This window comes from Lampris incognitus, chromosome 2 (genome assembly GCF_029633865.1).
Source record: "Lampris incognitus isolate fLamInc1 chromosome 2, fLamInc1.hap2, whole genome shotgun sequence".
In the NCBI taxonomy this organism is placed as follows: Eukaryota; Metazoa; Chordata; class Actinopteri; order Lampriformes; family Lampridae; genus Lampris; species Lampris incognitus.
Genome location: NC_079212.1, coordinates 33,694,301 through 33,714,358, shown reverse-complemented (window position 1 = coordinate 33,714,358; position 20,058 = coordinate 33,694,301). Strand labels below are relative to the sequence as shown.

At 45.0% G+C, this 20,058-nt stretch overlaps 1 protein-coding gene across 1 annotated transcript in view; it reads left to right on the top strand.

Annotated features, from left to right (window-relative positions):
• The first annotated feature begins 244 nt into the window (after nt 1-244).
• ifrd2 (interferon-related developmental regulator 2) overlaps nt 245-20,058 on the top strand; it is a 41,774-nt gene continuing 21,960 nt past the window's right edge. The window contains exons 1-2 of the mRNA XM_056274486.1: nt 245-761; nt 2,330-2,392. Of these exons, the coding sequence (XP_056130461.1) occupies nt 719-761; nt 2,330-2,392 (106 nt within the window). The 5' untranslated portion in view covers nt 245-718. The remainder of the gene's footprint in view (nt 762-2,329; nt 2,393-20,058) is intronic.

Here is a 20,058-nt window from a genome sequence, read left to right as displayed (position 1 = left end):
TGTACCTCGTGACAATCTTCAGTCGTTTTTGGGATGTTCAATCCACGTATTAGGGATTGCAAGTGCTGTAGTATGAAAATATCCTGTTGGGTATTTTTTAATGAAAAGATTAATGTAATCGTGTCTGATTGTGAGTTTATAAGCGAAAATTGATCTCAGTTTTGGCATCCCGGGAAGGTGGTTGTTACAAAAATAACCTGGCAACCCCATCTGCCGGCGGTATAACCGGCTACCGAGGAGAAGATGGTGGACCTCGCGACTGTGGCGTGTTCAAAACTCCGTCCTAAACTTTTTGAAAAATACATACCCTCCCAACCAGGAATTAGGTATAGATTACCCGGGGACAATCATAGATAATAGTCTGTGAAAAACGTTGAGAGACGTGTCTCTTTTCCCCCTCTCCTCCGTCCCACGAACAACTCTCGGCTCCTACACGGAAGAGAGGGAAAGAGTTTGGGGAAACGTGGTGGTGTTTATTGGCTAGCAGTGGAAGAAGCTAGCTAAAGTTAGCATATGTGTAAACGCAAGCGATAAGGAGGGAGTTGATTTTCCAGCTGTCGGAACAAGGGAACCATTCTGCTGTCGTGCCGCTGCGGACGTACTGGCCTGTCGGATCCGCGTGAAGGGGAGACCGTTTTTGATTGATAACAAACGAGCTAGCTAACGTCAGATAGCTCGCCGAGACTTGTGGCAGCAGCGGCTGAAGTGCGGCTCGACGATGCCACGGAATAAAAAAGGGAAACGTGGCTCAAGTAAGCAGGGTAAGTTTTACTGACGGGTGAAAGCGTCACCTTACTAGCCGATTAAGTCCCTCCTCGCAGGAACTCGCCAGGTTTGAGTTGTATAGCTTTGAACGTGACAGTTGTAAAAAGAAATGTCACACGCTGTGCAATTAGATTGCCACACCTTGGAGCAAGAGTGGCATCTATCATGGTACCCACGCCAATATGGTGGGCAAACCTTTTAAAAAAAAGCTTTGTTTTTCCTACGAACTAAGCCATCTCTTAAGAATGTTGCATTGTGGTTTGTGACATGCGTTGTTTATTTTTCTGCAGCTTTAGGAGTGTGGTGGCATTGGTAGCCTTTGTAGGTGTCAGAGCCATTCTGCGTTGGCAGTTGCATGTGCAGACTGCACTCAAAACTTTGTCAGATCATGGGCTCTTGTAAACACATTGACATGTTATCACAGAAATGTGATCCATTTAGTGTACCTGACTAAAAATAAACTAAAACGGAACACCTGTCAGGTTAACCTTACGTGCATAGCCATAAAAACACGTGCCGGTTTACTGTCACTGCAAACGGCTCACGTTAGGTGAAAATCGTGTTAGGTGGCTCGACATGACTCATGTATGCAGATGGATCTTTCTTTGGACCTGGGGCCCATATGAAAAGGCATTAATAGATATTTTCCACTCTTGCACGTTCATATACTCTTTCTGTGTGTACATCTGTCTCTCGCTCTGTCTGACTGAGAGTCTGGTAGAAGAGCAAACACCGTTATCATTGTACAGTAGTGGTGCGGACTATGCACATGCCTAAGAGGGCGATGCGAGCCGCCACCATGCTGTATGGCCTTGTGGAATAACGTAGTTTGGCAGGCAGTATACACATCACGTGTAACACACACACACCTCCAGAAAGTGTTATGATTGAAGTAGACTAATAAATTAATACTTGGACTCAATACCTAACATTCTTTGTCTGGATGCCTGTAAACCTACTTCTTGGTGTCAAAAATGTGTGTATTCAATAAGACTACTGTGACATCCATTTATGGCTTTCCAGTTCACTTTTACCATTCTGTTACAATCAATAGGCTAGTGTTAGAAGTGTTGAAGAAAATCACTGCTGTTTTCCACAGTTTTGATATCTATTTAAATGAAAATAATTTAATATTTAGTTTCAGTTTCATCAATGAAATAACAGGGCCTTGATTTGTTGTGTTCGTTGCAATCTTGGTCATCCCACCCTCGCAATCACATCTTTTCGTCCCATCTGACTTCTTTTCATCACCCTGCCATTTCTTTTCTCCCTCCTCTCCATCCATCCTCCCCTCACCAATCCGTCCATCTTTTGTTCTACTTATCCATCCATCCATCTCATCCTTTCATCATAAACCCATTCCTCTACACGTCTTTCCACCATACTACCTTCTATCAATCATCCAACCATCCACCCTGTTGTCCATTTATCCATTGACACTTTTATTCATCCATCCATCCATCCGCCCATCCATCCATCCTTTTGTCCAACTATCCACCCTTTTGTCCATCCATCCATTTTTATCCATCCATCCATCATCCATCCATTCTTCCATCATCTTCAGGTTCTCTCCGTCAGGAGGTTCTCCAGCTGCAGCTGTCGGCTAGAGCCCCGCTGCCGTTGAAAGGTAACTGTCAATACTTGACCCGTCCTCCTCACACAGCTTTAGCCTGGCTTAGTCGGTCATTAAATCCCACTTTCTTGCATGCTGAAAGTGAGAGCCACTCATAAGCTGTAGCATACTTAACTTGCTTACCTGACCAGTTCATCAATTCCTCAACTGTTTGTACATTTAACAAGGACCCCTAAATACTGTCTTATTTTTTTTAGGCTTTCTTTAGTTCGTCCTTTGTCATTCTTTCAGCTCCAATGCACATCAACCTTCAGTGCCCCAAGTCAAGTCTGATCTTAACTGCCATTTGATAAGGTGAACATCACCTCAAAGGACTATTTTTTACTTGAACCTCTGATCTTTCTGGCTGATTTCCGCAACGTTTACTTGATTACTGTTCATTGGAGACAACAGTGCTGCTCTTACTTCAACCCTTTGGTTAACATTTCTCCCAGCTTCTTCCTCACATGGACAGACATTGAAATGTTTGAATTCATTCACTCATTCAGTGCTTTCCAGCAGGGTTTTACAAATCTATCTGTCTCTCCTACTCTCTCTCTCTCTCTCTCTCTCTCTCTCTCTCTCTCTCTCTCTCTCTCTCTCTCTCTCTCATGTCTGTAACACCATGCCAATGTGCCATAATCACACAAGGCTCACGTGGTTCATGTCACCACAGTGCATGCTGCTCTTAGGGATCTACCCTACAGCTGACATCAGTAATGTGCTTTTACCCTTTAATACCTGTGCAATTTGTTTTTGCTGGACCAGCCGGTGGGCCAGCCCTACAGTTGCGAATGTCGCTGAGTGATCATGTTTAGAGTGGTTGACTGAGTAATCATGTTTGACCCGATTGGGCCACTGGATCAAGTGACCAACAACGTCACTGAAGCTACATGATTGCCCTGCAGATAAATACAAACGGAATATATTGCTGCTTGTGGATACTATTGAAACGCTAAGAACTGAATATTTTGCTGTTCTTTCCAAATCTGGATACACACGGTAACAGTCCAGCATAGAGCAGAGTAGGAGAAAAAAACGGCTCCAAGCGCCAAGAGACATAAGGAGGAGTAGACAGTTAAAGCCCACCAAACAACAATAACTCCCAAATAACAATAACTCAAGACAAAACACTCAATGCATAGTGAGTCTTAGAAAAATGAGAGACATCCACAGAAAGAGGGGGAGTTAACAGATAATTCGAATAGTTATTACAATTGCGTTCTCTTTCAAATCAAAACATCCCAAGATATAAGTGAAAGGATTGTTCTTGCAACTGCATTTATAACCTGTTTTTTATTCGAACGTAGCTTAATCATGTCATGTGATATGCTACTTCAGTACACTTTAACAACAAATATTACTGGCACCACTACAGAAAATTGCATTTGAACATTTAATATCCAGGAATTCACATTATAGACACTACCACTGACTCTCCCTCTAAGAAATTGGCCACAATTTCAAACATTGATCAAACATGGTCCAGCCATATACTAGGTTTTGACCTAGTCTTCTTCCTGGTTGTGTTGGTGTCAATTGTTTGTTTTTTGTTTTTGTTTTGGCAACCTTTTTATGTTTGAATATGATTACGAGCTATTCTTTTGTTTGTTTTGTAGTGAGTAATAATTAGCATTCCTGCTGCAGAAACAAAGTGATAGATTATTGACTGCGTTTACATATTTGTACTCGCACCATGACTGTTTGTTCATTTACCACAAGATGGTTAACACGGAGATGCTACAGGGAACTACAGCTAAATGGATAAAAAGAAGCCCTTTTAATATTATTTTACTTGGAGTCCTGTGTCTTATGATTGGAGACTATATATTGTCAGGTCATTGCCCAAGCACACGAACGAGCTCCTTCCCCTGTTCAGTCAGTGGGTGTATCAGAATACATATGTGTCAATCACCAGAGCATCTGTCGCTGTGAATGACTTGCAGAGCTGCCTGAGTAATTGCAATGGAAAAGTAATAGAGTCCAGTGGAGGCGACACGTGAGACATTGCTGAGAGCACACCACTTCACGTTGTCCACTTATATATGTAGTATATGTGGGTGTGTATGTGGGTGGTTGAAAGGGGCTGAAGGTTGATCACTAGGAGACTGGCTAAATAATATGGGCTTGCAGAGCATGTTATCTCAGCTGAGGTTTGGGAAAGAAAACCTGCAGGCTACTATGTAAAACAAGAATAAATGTTACATAAGAAATCTGGGCTGTAGAACATTGCATTTCAGGTTTTTCCTGTGGAGATAAACTGTTAAAGGGGAGAATTCACTGATAAGTCGACGTCATCACTATCCCCAACAGGGATAGCATATGAAAAACACCTGCAGTTGTTCCCAATCCTTTCTGTACTTTAGGGCGGCAGTGAAACAGTTTTTTTCCCCCTTTCTGACAAGTGACATATTGTGACGTCAATTGGCAGACAGAAAACTACAGCCTGGTTGGGTTTCTAATCTTTGCTCTAATCTACTCTTAAAGAAACCATTCAAAAAACATATCCTCAATTCTCCTTCTTTCAGCTAAGCTATTTTTTTCAGTGGTGGAAGTAACATCCCACGTTAGTGCAGAGGATTGAACGGAAGACAATAGAGAAACGTGCACCCAGTGAATCCAGATACTGTTTGAAAGGCTCTTTGAACTGGAGTCCACTCATTTCTCAGTGAGCAGAGTAGATAGTGAGGATTTTATTGCTTTAATTGGCTACATTACCAATCAGTACTGATAATACACACACAAAAGGTTTGGTGAAGTTTTCGTCAAAGGTGTGTTTAACTTAACATGGGTTTAGTCGGCTATTTAAGACAACTGAAAGTTGCCCTGGTGTGGGTCCAACTTGTAATTCAAAGTAGAAGTGGACATCTTCAGTTAGTTTGCTGTGGATTTTGCTCCTAAATTTAATTTGTCTTTGAATTTTCAGTTCAGGATATACTTGTTAGAGAACAGGTCTGTAAAGAGACCTCTTATTTTGAGACAGATTTGCAGTTTATTTCCATGAGAAAACCTTTAATAGCAAACCTTGACATAATTTTTTTCCCTCTCTTAATGCTTCACATGACATCTCATAAGTCCTTAGTCAGTAGCAATCATCACCTAAACTTATTTTGATATCAGAATCCCCCCCCCCGAATATTTACTTAGATTTTACATACTGAGCAAAAACACCATGTTCTGTGGGACAACATTTATTGTAATCTGCAATGCCTTTTTCTCTCTGAAAGCTCCACGGCACCATTTTGCAAGACAATGGACCTGAGGCTCTACCATTACTTTTCACTGAGGAGGAGTTGGGTGCCTGGTCAGCACTTTTCTGTAAGAAAACAAGTTTTATAAGCACCGGATCGCCAAAGCTAAGCCATAACTTGCTGTTTTATAGACCTATGAACAGCAGCTTGTCAAAAACATCCTTTAAACATTTTATCCTTTTCTTTTTTTTTACATTCGGTTAATGTTATTCGTCTGTCGCAGCAACAAGGACCATCTAGTCATCCTGTGATGGATGACAGACGACCTGCGCGATAAAGTGAGGAAGAGTTGCGCATCATCAAACCCACTCTCTCGTCCAAGACCACCTACTACCAGTGGCAAGACTAGCGAGACGACTGGCAATGGAGATGGATGCAGATTTTCCCTCAGGGTTTCTTCCCAAAGCCTTTCCTGTATACGAGTATACCTGCAAGGCAGCGGAGGTTTTAAATCAAAGTTTTCCTTCTCCTAGATGAACTGCCTGACAAGGCTAACGAGCTTCATCTACCTGGGTTTGAAATCAGAGTTGTCCTTCTCCTAGATGGGCTGCCAACTAAGGCTAACGAGTCCAATCGACCCACCCGGTTATACCGCCGGGAACCTGGTCGCCCCCGCAGCAGACTTTGTAAAAACAGGAGGTACCATGAGAAGGTGCTGCTGTGGACACATTTGCGTAAGAGCAGCTATATGCTAAGGTCCTGATGGACCCATGGCGATCACTACACCAGGAAGCGAGAGGCCACCTGAGAGAGGCCATGCGCTTTGCATTCCTTTTGGCAAGTAGGACATCTGGCCCAATACTCGCCAGCTCCCAACTTAGTTGGACAACTTCAACTTTGGTTAATATTATTGTTCAGAGCACCTAAGCTCCAATAGAAGAAAGCTTAAATTTTGAAATTGATGAGATTTTTCCAGCAGCCGAGGTGAAAAGCGCAAAGGTCAAATATAGGGATGTCAATAGTTAACCGTTAATCGGTCACCCCAGCCGGTTAACCACTGAGAATATTTCTGACCAGTTATGCATGTCGGTCTAGAGAGTGATTTGCATACACACTCCGCTAAAGGCTTCGCTAGCCAGCAGTCTGAGGTAAAAAATGTAGTATGCTAAACAAAGCTTGTTGTGTGACCCATTTCCGCTCTAATGGATCAATACCGGATGGAAACTTGGCTGTGTGGATCAATACCAGATTGATCCACACAGCCAAGTTTCCATGAAGCGCAAAACGCAAGATGAAGAAAAGTCTCTTTATTCTTCCCCACCAGTAGATGTAGTTCATCTGGTTTGTTGCACGTTAGAGAGAAATATTCCTGGCAAAGGAGTGCGTAGTCCACTTCTGCTGAGACGCACGAGCGCGCCAGCTTGTTTTCCTCTCCTTCGGTGTTTCACTGCATGAACAAAAGTAAGGGCAACTTGACCAAAATGTCCAGTAATTCCGCAGATGGGATGAGAAAGTTGGGGAATAAATCTGTAAAAGTAGTTCCCTGATGTTCATAAACTCTTCTCTGGTGAAAGCTCTGGGTATTGTAGCGAAACACTGAGTTTAAGAAAAAAAACCAATACAAAACAATGCACATCAACAAACTGAGGCTGCCATCCATGGCGCCATCTTGGTGACTGACACAAGTGGATATTATCAAGGGCGTTTCAGCCACAAAGCAGGAACATTGCATGAGATGGAAAGCCTACTGAAACAGGTGTAATCAATTGGCTGATGTAATAGTTGATGTAATCAGTTCAGGGTAGGAACTTTTTTTTTTACATGCCATGATGGTTGAAGCTCCAAATTAATCTGCCACACTCAATAATTATCCAGACAACTGTTTTAAGAATATTTGTACCTGCTTTATTGGTTGGTGCAGTAGCCAAGCCTCCCAACTACAGCTAAGATTTACCAGCATTTGGCTTTTTGTAATGTTCTCCTAAGCCTAGGTGTAGAGATTGGGAACATAGTAAGAGCAGACAGTGATTCTACAGCTGGCTGTCCTGAAGTCAGACAACCGAACTTTAACCCACATTACTTTCTCAGCTCTGGCCTGGAGTACAGCCCTGAGTCTAACCACTAATCAGTTTCTTTTCCAGGATCTATTAACCTTAATCTGGAAGAGAAGAACGAATTATGTCACACCAGAAAGGTGCGTTAGCATTGCTATGTAGATGTTGAAGTGTACACATTTAGCTGACACTTAGAGCCATCTGCAATTGTCTGTCCCCATTTTAGTGCATACAGTAAATTCACTGTCTGGTTATTAAAGTTTTTTTTTTTTTGTACAACCTGCATCTATATTTTCTTAGATTTTGCCCTTGTGCATATTGGTTACAATATCAATTTACTCACTGTCTTCATTTTTGGAGATTTTTGGACACAGGACCACCGTTAGACCTGTCCTTAAAACAGCAGCAACAAAAAATGTAGTATAGTGCATCAGACTGTCCACATGATTACCCATCATCTGTGATTTCTCAGTTGCAATGGCCGGGTAGTTTATTGATGGTTACTACTACCCACATGAAGTAAGATGATCATTAATTTGAATTAAGTTGACCCAGAGAGTAGCTCAGCAATATGATGGACCATTGAGGATGATATTGGACATTTTGGGTAATAACTTTTAAATTGGGCTTTTGTTTTCCATGTCCAAAGATTTGCGTTCAGAACAAATAATCATGTGTGGGGAAGTCTGACTTGAGTGGCTAAACTGAAGGAGGCAGACTTAAAACCAGTTCCATTTAACTTAAGTGATTTATTTACAGGGTGTAGCTACATGTGAAACAAAAGAATTTAAACAAAGCAAAAGAAACAATAGTTAACTCAGCTTAACTGAGTAAAACTCAACTAATAACAATTGAGCTTAAATTAACATGTGCACACAGCCGCACCCTGATGTCCTACCACCCTAACAATGCCAAAGCAACTGCATAAATACTCCTTGAGTCAATCAGTAGCAGCTGAGTTTAGGCTGCATTACGGTGGCAGGGAAAGCCACCACCTGGTAATGATTGAGATGATGGGACAAATGGTATGTTCTTACCCACTTTGTCAACCCCCCCCCCCCCAGACCGTTACTCCTCAGAGTCACGGAACTGGAAATCAGCAATTACATTCTTGTACCCTGGTCTGTACCGGACCTGAAAACGACAGAGCTGGACAGAGACACCAGCTGGTCGTCCTTGGGTTAGTGCCTCTCTGACTCCACTGCAAATGTGATCAGCCTCAAGCACAAAGTCTCTACCAGTGAGGTCAACTTCAAAGTGTCTAAAGCCCATTTAACTGCTAGAGCTCCCTTTTCAACAATGAAGTGTTACGCCCCCTAGTGGCCAGAGGACCAAGGCGCAACATTTACCACAACAGAACAAACCAAATGTGGGTGCAGCCTCACAAAACCACAATTTAAGCAGGATAAACCACAACGTGAGCAGAAAGAACCACAACTTAAGAAATATTTATTTAATACAAAAACACAGCAACATGGGGGACATAGGGCGCTAATCAGTGGCACCAAATAAACTATAAACTGAAAAGAAAACCCCTCCCCCCTTAACAGGCGTCAAGCACCCCTAAATACATGGGTTGGTGCCCACCGCTAAACTAATGAAGAATAACATAAACAAACTACGTGTAAAGTAAATGTAGACCCCAGGGTGTCTAAACTTACCAACTTACCCAAATGTCCCCTATGAGCTTAAACAAGAAAAGAAACAAAGAAAAACTAACCAACAAACAAACATAGGTTGATCAGAGGTAAACTAACTCATAGTCTTAATCAAAAACAAGACAAACACAAAACCCAACCAACCAACCGCTCGCCTCCTGATAGTGCCACTACCCAGGAGAACGAGAGGGAACAATGGAAAAGCTAGGACTATATATAGGAGGAGGAGCAGGGCGTGGCTAATTGGTGATACGGAGCAGGTGTGTTTGATAGACAGTGGATCCAAGCTGCAGCTTCTGTAAGAAAAGGAATTATGGAGACACTAGGGGGAGACAAAACCACAACACACCAGGACAGAGTGACACATCCATACAACATGCAGGCCTGCATACATTAAACACAAAAACAATACGGGACGTAACACTCCCCCCTATAAAGAGTCAGCCCACGGCTGACGACACCAACACCCCTACCTCCACTACTACTCCATCCAACAACCAAAACTTAAACTCTAGAAAGGGCATCCGCAAACACATTGTCAGTGCCCTTCTTGTGCCGGATAACAAGGTTATATGTTTGCAGCATAACAGCCCAGCGCATTAAGCGCTGGTTGTGGTTGTACATTTTATCCAAAAACACAAGAGGGTTGTGGTCCGTAAACACCACCACAGGCTCCGCACTGGAGCCAAGGTACACTTCAAAAAACTGGAGTGCCAGCAGCAGCGCCAATGTCTCCTGTTCAATGGTCGAGTAGTGCCTTTGGCAACTGCTAAACTTCTTGGAGAAGTAACCAACAGGATGAACCAGGCCATCCGCATCCATCTGTGTTAAAACTGCACCAGCTCCAAGGGAACTGGCATCTACCTCGAGAGAGAAAGGGGTAGAGAAATCAGGCGCACTGAGAACTGGGGCACTGCACAGGAGGGCTTTACAGCTCTCGAAGGCTAACTGGCACTCATCAGTCCAAACAAACGGAACCAAGGGACTAATCAAATCAGTCAGAGGTGCTGCCACTGTCGAAAAGTTCCGACAGAAACCCCTGTAATACCCTGACATCCCCAAAAACCGACGTAACTCACGCCTAGTACTTGGCACAGGGAACGCAGCTATAGCCGCAACCTTGTCTTCTAGAGGGCGCACCTGACCCCCTCCCACCTGCTTACCCAAATATGTCACTGTTGCCTTCCCAAACTCGCATTTTGCTAAATTGAGAGTGAGAGAGGCATCAGCCAGTCTCTGGAAAACCGTCTTCAAGGAAGACACATGGGCCGGCCAGTCAGATGAATACACCACCACATCATCCAAATAAGCGGTGCAATTAGGCACACCCGCAAAAACGACATTCACCAGCCGCTGAAAGGTAGCGGGCGCATTTCTCATGCCAAATGCCATTACCGAATACTGTAGAAAAGCGTCAGGGGTCACAAAGGCACTTATCTCTGCGGCTCGAGATGAAAGTGGCACTTGCCAATAACCTTTCAACAAATCCAGTTTAGTTACATAGGAGGCGGAACCTATCGTATCAATACAGTCATCAACCCGGGGCATGGGAAAAGAATCAGGGACGGTGATTTTGTTTACCTTACGATAGTCCGTACAAAACCGAACAGTGGAGTCAGGTTTTGGTACCAGCGAACAAGGAGAGCTCTACGGGCTGGTACTAGGCTGGACTAAATCATGTTTTAATAAATAAGCCACTTCCTTCTCCATCAGCGCTCTCTTCGCCGCATTCACTCTGTACGGATGTTGTTTTACAGGCCGTCCCCCACCCACATCTATGTCATGTTCCAGAACCGTAGTGCGAGTAGGCACGTCTCCAAACAGACTGGGAAAATCAGAAATAAGTCTAACAATTTCAGACTTCTGCTCATTACTCAAATGAGGCATCAGAGAAGGCAGATCCCTCAACATCTCCGAATTGCACAGCCGAGGGGTCTGTTGCTGGAGTTTACTCAATGCCAAGCCATCCTCATCCCGCTCGGGAAGAGGAGCGCATATGATTTCGGCCGGCGCTGCAGTGACGGTCGTGAGCATCGCAGCAGGCATAGGCCTACTTAGCGCACCAGGAGACGTCTCGGACGCTCCATCCCCTCTAGCGCAGTAGCGCTTCAACATGTTTAAATGACAGATCCTGGCTTTCCGTCTTCGATCAGGAGTTCTAACTACATAGTCCGTATCACTCAATTTCCTGTCAATGCGATACGGACCTGCGAACCGAGCATGTAGAGAAGAACCAGGGACTGGAAGCAAAACCAAAACGTCATCACCGGCCTGCAATGACCGCTGGACGGCCCCCTTGTCAAACTTGCGTTTCATACCGACTTGAGCATCAGAGAGACTTTCCCTAGCCATTTGACAGGCCTCATGCAGCCGCTCACGAAAGCGACTCACATAGGTCAGCACATTCTTTTTAACAGGCGAGCTCCCGCCCGTAATCTGGTCTTTCAAAACCTTCAGAGGCCCCCGGACAGTATGGCCAAACACTAGTTCCGCGGGACTAAAACCCAGGGACTCTTGTATGGTCTCCCGCACTGCAAATAAAGCCAACGGGACCCCCTCGTCCCAGTCTCGCTCCGTCTCCATACAATACTTGCGCAGGACGGACTTAAATGTTTGATGCCAGCGCTCCAGCGCGCCCTGTGACTGAGGATGGTAAGCGCTGGATACCCGGTGCGTAATGGACAATGTTTTCATTACTTGTTCAAAAATGCCTGATAGGAAGTTAGTACCTTGATCAGTTTGTACTATTTTCGGCAGCCCAAATGTAGAAAAGAACTTGATCAGGGCTCTTACTACTGTCTGCGAGGTGATCTTCCTAACAGCAATAGCTTCCGGGTATCGGGTGGCAACGCACATTATAGTGAGCAAGAACTGGTTACCCGATTTGGTCTTCGGGAGAGGACCGACACAATCCACCAACACATGCTCAAAAGGCTCCCCTAACGCTGGAATAGGATGCAGGGGAGCAGGTGGAATCACTTGATTCGGTTTCCCCGTTACCTGACAAACATGGCAAGTGCGACAAAACCTGGCCACATCTTTTTTTAACCCTGGCCAGAAGAAATGTTTTAACACCCGGTCGTAAGTTTTCGTTACCCCCAAATGTCCAGCCCAGAGATGGTCATGCGCTAAGGACAGTACGGACTGGCGGAACGGAAGCGGCACCACAACCTGGCACACAACACTCCATTCACAATCTGAGCGCAAAGCCCACCTCCGCATCAGAAGGCCATCCTCCATAAAATAAACCACCTCTTTCGTTTTAGCCATCTCTGGAATACGAGCCATGGCAAAACATTTAGAGAGGCTGTTATCTGCCTTCTGAGCTATAATGAGGTTTTCCCTCGTCATTGGTAGAGACTGTGACTCGGGAGGGGATTTAACACACTCGGACTCCTTTTTACATTCAACACTCTTCTCGAAAACATCCAGAGAAGGCACCAGCGAGGAGACAGTCCCCTCAGAGAACACCGGAGAGAATAGGGTGTCAGCTAAGTCAATCCCAGGCGATCTCCGTGCCTGTGCACGAGTGACTGCACAAACAGGAAATATTTCTGGAAAATTTTGAGCCAGCGTATCTGGCTGCAGAACAACTGGGCGATCTAGAACCTCCACAAGCGGAGCTACCCTGCCACCCGCAATGTCATTACCTAAAAGGAATGAAACACCTTTCAATGGTAGCGAGGAGCGCACACCCACCTTGTGAATACCACTGGCTAAACTGCAGGATAAGTGTATCTGGTGAAGAGGCACGGACTTATACCCCATTTCAAAACCCTGCACCAACACACTAGACCCACATGAGGAGCCCTCAGAAAACGGCAACACGTCGGACAATATAAAAGACTGGGCAGCTCCGGTGTCGCGCAAGATGCGCACCGAACGCTGATCAGACTCATCTCCCGAGAGAGAAACCTTCCCGTCCAATAGGAACGGTTTAAACACAGGGTTCACTGGTGAATCACAACCCCTCACCGGAAGAGTAGTCACTAATGACACCTCTTTTACGCGTTTGGTCTGCGCCATCTTTTGTTTTAATACTGGGCAGTCTGGTTTTATGTGACCTACACGATGGCAAAAATAACACTCCCGCTCCTTATTGGAGGGAGTCGTGGAGCTGGGCAGACTTGACTGCGCTTTAAGTGGAGCAGGGGAATTAGACCAGCTCTTGTTGTCTTGACGAGAAACCCCAAACGTGTGTTTGTGCGTTAGCACAAACTCGTCAACGAGGATAGCAGCCTGAGCTAACGTGGTGACTTTCTGCTCATTAAGATACGTCACCATCCTGCTATTTTCTAAGCTGTTTTTAAAATCCTCAAGGAGGATTAGTTCAGATAATGCATCAAAGTCAAGTGACTCTGCTAGCCTTGCACCAGCGCTTATACAGAGCTTCTTTTTCACGGGCGTACTCCACAAATGTTTTACCGGGTGACTTTCGGTGATTTCTAAACTTTTGTCTGTACGCCTCCGGCACCAGCTCGTAAGCGCGGAGCACGGTAGCTTTAATGGCATCATATGACAAACTGTCATCCAGAGTGAGTGTGGCTATTACCTCCTGGGCTTTTCCTGTCAATTTGCACTGCAATAATAGCGCCCACACATCTCTCGGCCATTTCAGTGCGTGAGCTACCCGCTCAAACGCGCCGAAATAAGCGTCAACCTCATCCTCACGGAACTGAGGGACCAAGTAATGTTTTTGGTCACATTAAAGGCTACTGAAGAATCCGCGCTGCTATACTTGAGCGCACAGGGCTTCTCTGCTGAGGGGGAAGACTTCACAGCGGCCGCAGCAGCCTCCAACTCTATTCTTTTTAACCTCACCTCCTTCTCTGCAGCTATTTCTAACGCCATCCTATGTCGAGACATCTCCATCTCTAACTCCAGTCTCCGGAGGGACAACAGATGGGTATATTCCCTCTCCTGTGCCTCACGCTGAAACTGATTCCGTGGTGAAGTGCGCCGTAACTCCTCACTTACACCAGTAGACGAAGGCATGGGGGAAAACCGTGCCATAAATGGCCTATCTGTTAATGCAGAAGCCCCGCCCAACATGGGCTTCCCAAACAACTCCCCCTTATCCTCCTCCCTCTCTTCCTCCCCTTCTCCCTCAGGGCCCTCATGGCTCTCCTTAGAGACATCCTCCGAGACCTCCTCAGAACCCACTATAGGGTCATTCTCGGACGTAGGGAAGGGGGAAGGATCAGGGTCAGGGGACGCAGCATCGCCGGCGCCAAGCACCTGCTGTTCCACCAACCCATGAACCACTGCTTCCCGCAAAGCAGGTTTACTCAAACTCTTGGACACTGCAATACCATAATGGGCGGCTATGGCATACAGGTCAACCTTCTTACAGCGTTCAATGAGGTCCACAGATGGACTACTGATAAACCCATCCAGGCTGAATACACTCATGCTTAGGGCCCTACCAAATTCACGGCCGTGAAAATCGCGTCACGGACCGTGAAATCAGCCTCTTCCCGTGTAATTGACCATTTGCCGTGAAATGCAGTGAAATGCAGAATTTAAGTGCGCAACCAGTTTGAGAAAATACTGTGCTGACATGATTGACATTTTGGATGCGCGAATAAAAGCATTCACGTGTCTAAGACATTGATTGGTTAAATGAGCATCCGGGGTGGTCGCAATGATCATTGTTGTTACTAGCATAGTTTGAGTTAGCTGTCGCCAGCATGTTAGCTTAGGCCCTAACGTACTGAAGATGTCGAAATCTAAAGCCTCAAAAAACACGACTGCAGACGACAGAGTAATTGAGTTTGGAAAACATATTTTACACGCTGATGGCGGGAAATTATTTTGTACGAGTTGTAATATCTCGTTAGATCACAGTCGACGAGCAACGATTCAGCGTCACTTGGAAAGTGAAACAAAAAGAGGGCTGCCGAAAAAGAACCACAAGGTCGTTCGGAGACGAGTCAAACGAGAACATTACGCAAAGTAGATTTAAACAACCAGCGGCCGAATTCCTGAAAGCAGTGCGCATTTTTGACCCTGCACAAATACTTATTTTGACGGTGGATTTAAACTCACTCAGCACGGACATTCCTGGATTTGACAAAAACTGTAGGCTGGAATTGCCGAACTACAAACACATCGCACAAGAGGTGGACACAACTTTACTAGCGCTAGCTTTTTGGAAATCCTCCGAATCTAGGCTACCACATCTTGCTAAAGTAGCGTGGCGCTGTCTGTCAGTCCCGACGAACTCTTTGGACGCGGAGAGGGCCGTGTCAAAACATGGACAAGTATTTTCATCGCAGAGACAGAGCATGAAGCCAAGCACCATCGCAGGATGCTCAGTGCTTACATTAAACCACCAGTACGGTTATGCTGTGTACAGTAGGCTGGGCTATTCAGGCCCTGTGGGAATAAAAAGTGTAATTTAATAATTGCCGTGAAATGTCGCATTTTTCTTATAGATTCCGTGAAATCTGTGATTTTCGAGAAACTAGGTCCGTGAAATTGAGCGAAATGTACCGTGAATTTGGTAGGGCCCTACTCATGGTCAATACTACACAACCACTAATAGAACAACCACAGCACAAACAGCCAGCACCACTTACCCTCTGTCAGCCTAAACGTAAGTGTGCACTACACACCAACATATGGATCGTATCTGTTGTGGGTGAAAAGGATCAAAGATATCCCGGACGAGCCCCCATTATATGTTACGCCCCCTAGTGGCCAGAGGACCAAGGCGCAACATTTACCACAACAGAACAAACCAAATGTGGGTGCAGCCTCACAAAACCACAATTTAAGCAGGATAAACCACAACGTGAGCAGAAAGAACCACAACTTAAGAAATATTTATTTAATACAAAAACACAGCAACACGGGGGACATAGGGCGCTAATCAGTGGCACCAAATAAACTATAAACTGAAAAGAAAACCCCTCCCCCCTTAACAGGCGTCAAGCACCCCTAAATACATGGGTTGGTGCCCACCGCTAAACTAATGAAGAATAACATAAACAAACTACGTGTAAAGTAAATGTAGACCCCAGGGTGTCTAAACTTACCAACTTACCCAAATGTCCCCTATGAGCTTAAACAAGAAAAGAAACAAAGAAAAACTAACCAACAAACAAACATAGGTTGATCAGAGGTAAACTAACTCATAGTCTTAATCAAAAACAAGACAAACACAAAACCCAACCAACCAACCGCTCGCCTCCTGATAGTGCCACTACCCAGGAGAACGAGAGGGAACAATGGAAAAGCTAGGACTATATATAGGAGGAGGAGCAGGGCGTGGCTAATTGGTGATACGGAGCAGGTGTGTTTGATAGACAGTGGATCCAAGCTGCAGCTTCTGTAAGAAAAGGAATTATGGAGACACTAGGGGGAGACAAAACCACAACACACCAGGACAGAGTGACACATCCATACAACATGCAGGCCTGCATACATTAAACACAAAAACAATACGGGACGTAACAGAAGCATCTCACTTCCCCTGGAAAGAGTCTGTGGTTTATGTACTGCACCGGCATCTGGCTCTTCCACTCTTCATGAATCCTTGGACCTCTCCAGTCAGGGAACCTCATTTGACTGAAATGTTCTCCACTGGATGCCCCCAATGTCTGGGTATCAGGCCTCTCCCAAATAGCTTGGTTGTCAGAGTACTCTACCTTGAGCTCAGTGGAGGGGTTAGAGACGATTGCTGCACCTTCCAACAGCTGCGGATACTCCTGATGGTCCTGCTGCACCCCTTGCTGAAGCTGGGCACACTGCTGCTGGACTTGATTCCACCTCTGCTCCTGCTGCTTGCCTTCCTGCTCCATCCTGACACCCCTGTCAGACTGCTTCGGCACCAGATGTCGCCAAAGACTGGACAGTTAAGCACAACCTAGTTGATCTGGCAGTTGACTGTTGCCCCGTGCTGGTCAAGGATATCATGAACTTCAGGCACATCAGTGGCTTGAAGTTTTTCTCAGGTTGGCATTTCTTTCACTGCCTCCAACTGGCCTGGATGCCACTGCTGCCACCAACTGTGGGGAAGCCTGACCCGAGTGGCTAAAATGTAGGAGGCAAACTCAAAACTGTTTCCATTTAACAAAAGTGATTTATTTACAGGGTGTAGCTACATGTGAAACAAAAGAATATATACAAAGCAAAAGAAACAAATTAACAGTTAACTCAGCTTAACTGAACAAAGCTCAATGCATAACAACTGAGCTTAAATTAACATCATGTGCACACATCTACACACTGATGTCCTAACAACTCCAAAGCAACTGCTTAAATACTCCTGGGGTCAATCAGTAGCACCTGAGTTTAGGCTGCACCACTGTGGCAGGGAAAGCCAACACCTGGTAATGTTTGAGATGATGGGACAAATGGTGTGTTCTCACCCACTTTGTCACATTGTGCTATTACAAAATTGGTGGTGCTGTAAATACAGGGGCAAATCCTGTCACTCATTCATACATGTGAGCTTTCTTAGTCTTCAAGATATGTATGCATGTATAGACACAGAACATGAGCGACTCAAGCTCATAACTGGTTGCAAAGGCCAAAAATGTCAATGTGAGCTAGAATTAGTAAATATAGAAATGTTAGTGTTTTGATAAGACAATTCTTGAATAGCTATTTATGTCTTCTTGTTTTTTTCCACCCTTTTTCTCCCCAATTGTATCCGGCCAATTACCCCACTCTTCCGAGCCGTCTCGGTTGCTGCTCCACTCCCTCTGCCATCTGGGGAGGGCTGCAGACTACCACATGCCTCCTTCAATATATGTGGAGTCGCCAGCCGCTTCTTTTCACCTGACAGTGAGGAGTTTCACCAGGGGGACATAGCACATGGGGAGGCTGGTGTTATTCCCCCCAGTTACCCCTCCCCACCACACACACAGGCGCCCCCGATCGACCAGATGTGGTGCTAGTGCTGACGCCAGGACACATACCCACATCCGACTTCCCACCTGCAGACACAGCCAATTGTGTCTGTAGAGATTCCCGACCAAGTTGGAGGTAACATGGGGATTCGAACCAGCGATCCCTGTGTTGGTAAGCAACGGAATAGACCGCCACGCCACCCGGACGCCCTATTTATGCCTTCTAATGAGGATGCGTAGGAATAAATATTAAAAATAAAATAACTTATTTTAATTGTAACTCTCTAAGTTCTGATTGATAGACTACATGTCCCATTTCGCACTGCTGCAAACAAGCACTGTTACCTTTGGGTCACCCTTGTGTGACCTGGTTGACCCCCCCCCCCCCCGCCACACACACACACACACACACACACACACGCAAGACAAATGAATTGGCATTCTGGATACACACCAAATGAATGAATAAACAAATGCTCACTCTACACTCTAGCTTCCAGTAATCCCACCAACAGTGGAAAGTCCTGAGTGAGCAGGAAACAAAGAGTTAGCCTAGCTTAGTTAGCCTAGCATTTTTCCCATTTTCAGTACAGCGTAGTTTGCAAAAGTTTCCTCTTGCAGTGTATTCTGAAATGTGAAGATCTCTTGCTTATTGCAAAATCACTTCCTCTATCTCTTGTCATCTGTCATTAGGGGTTCAGTTGCTAGATAGTATCAGTTTATCAGTGCTCTATCAGTCTAGTCATTAATCCCTCGTTTTCTTGATAAGTGATTTAAAAAAAAACAGAAATGTGACCCTATCCAGACACACACTTGCTGGCTCTGGTATTTTAGTGCATCTTTTTTCAGCATTTCTTCACCGAAATCCAGGTTTTCTGAAATCTCAAATTTTAGAAGCTGGATATCAGATTTCACAAAGATGTAGGACCTACATCTTTGTGAAATGTAGATCTAGGTCAATTAGGGCTACAACTGACAACTCTTTTGATAATCGATTAATCTGTCAATTATTTCTTCGATTAATTTTATTCACAAAACAAAATGTTATTCCAATTGACAATATCAACACAAATAACAGACCTAAATGGGGCGTCTGGGCGGCGTGACGGTTTATTCCATTGCCTGCCAATACGGGGATTGCCGGTTCGAATCCTTGTTACCTCCGGCTTGGTCCGGCATCCCTACAGACAATTGGCTGGGTCTGCGGGTAGCACCTCCTCTGGTCGGTCAGGGTGCCTGTTCGGGGGGGATGACGACGGGGAATAGCATGATCCTCCCATGTGCTACGTCCCCCTGGTGAAACACCTCACTGTCAGGTGAAAAGAAGTGGCTGGCAATTCCACACGTATCGGAGGAGGCATTAGGTAGTCGGCAGCCCTCCCTGGGTCAGCAGAGGAGGTGGAGCAGCGACCGGGACGGTGCGTAAGGTGGGGTAATTGGCCAAGTACAATTGGGGAGGAAAAAAAAGGGGGGGATAAATAACAGAGCTAAATGTGTGCTTTACATGTGCAAAAGATACATGTTTGTTTCTTTGACAAAGTGCACAAAAACAGGTTGTTTTTTTTTTACATTGTGTGAATGGATATGAGCTTTTAAAATAATAATAAATTATGAATAATAAAAAAGAAAAATGTAAAACAAACTACATTTTAACAGGCCTTTCTACATCAAATAGCTTTAACTGTAACACTGCAGTAACACTTTCTCACACTCAAGTCACTCTCACACACACATACTATCTCTCTCTCTCTCTCTCTCTCTCTCTCTCTCTCTCTCTCTCTCTCTCTCTCTCTCTCTCTCTCTCCAGAAATTTTGCATTGCAGTGCAAAAATGTTAGCATGTCCACATGCTCCTGGCTAAGGCTAGCTTTCTTCTTGAAAAACTGACTTAGACTTTTCAAGCTGGATTGTGAGCAAACCC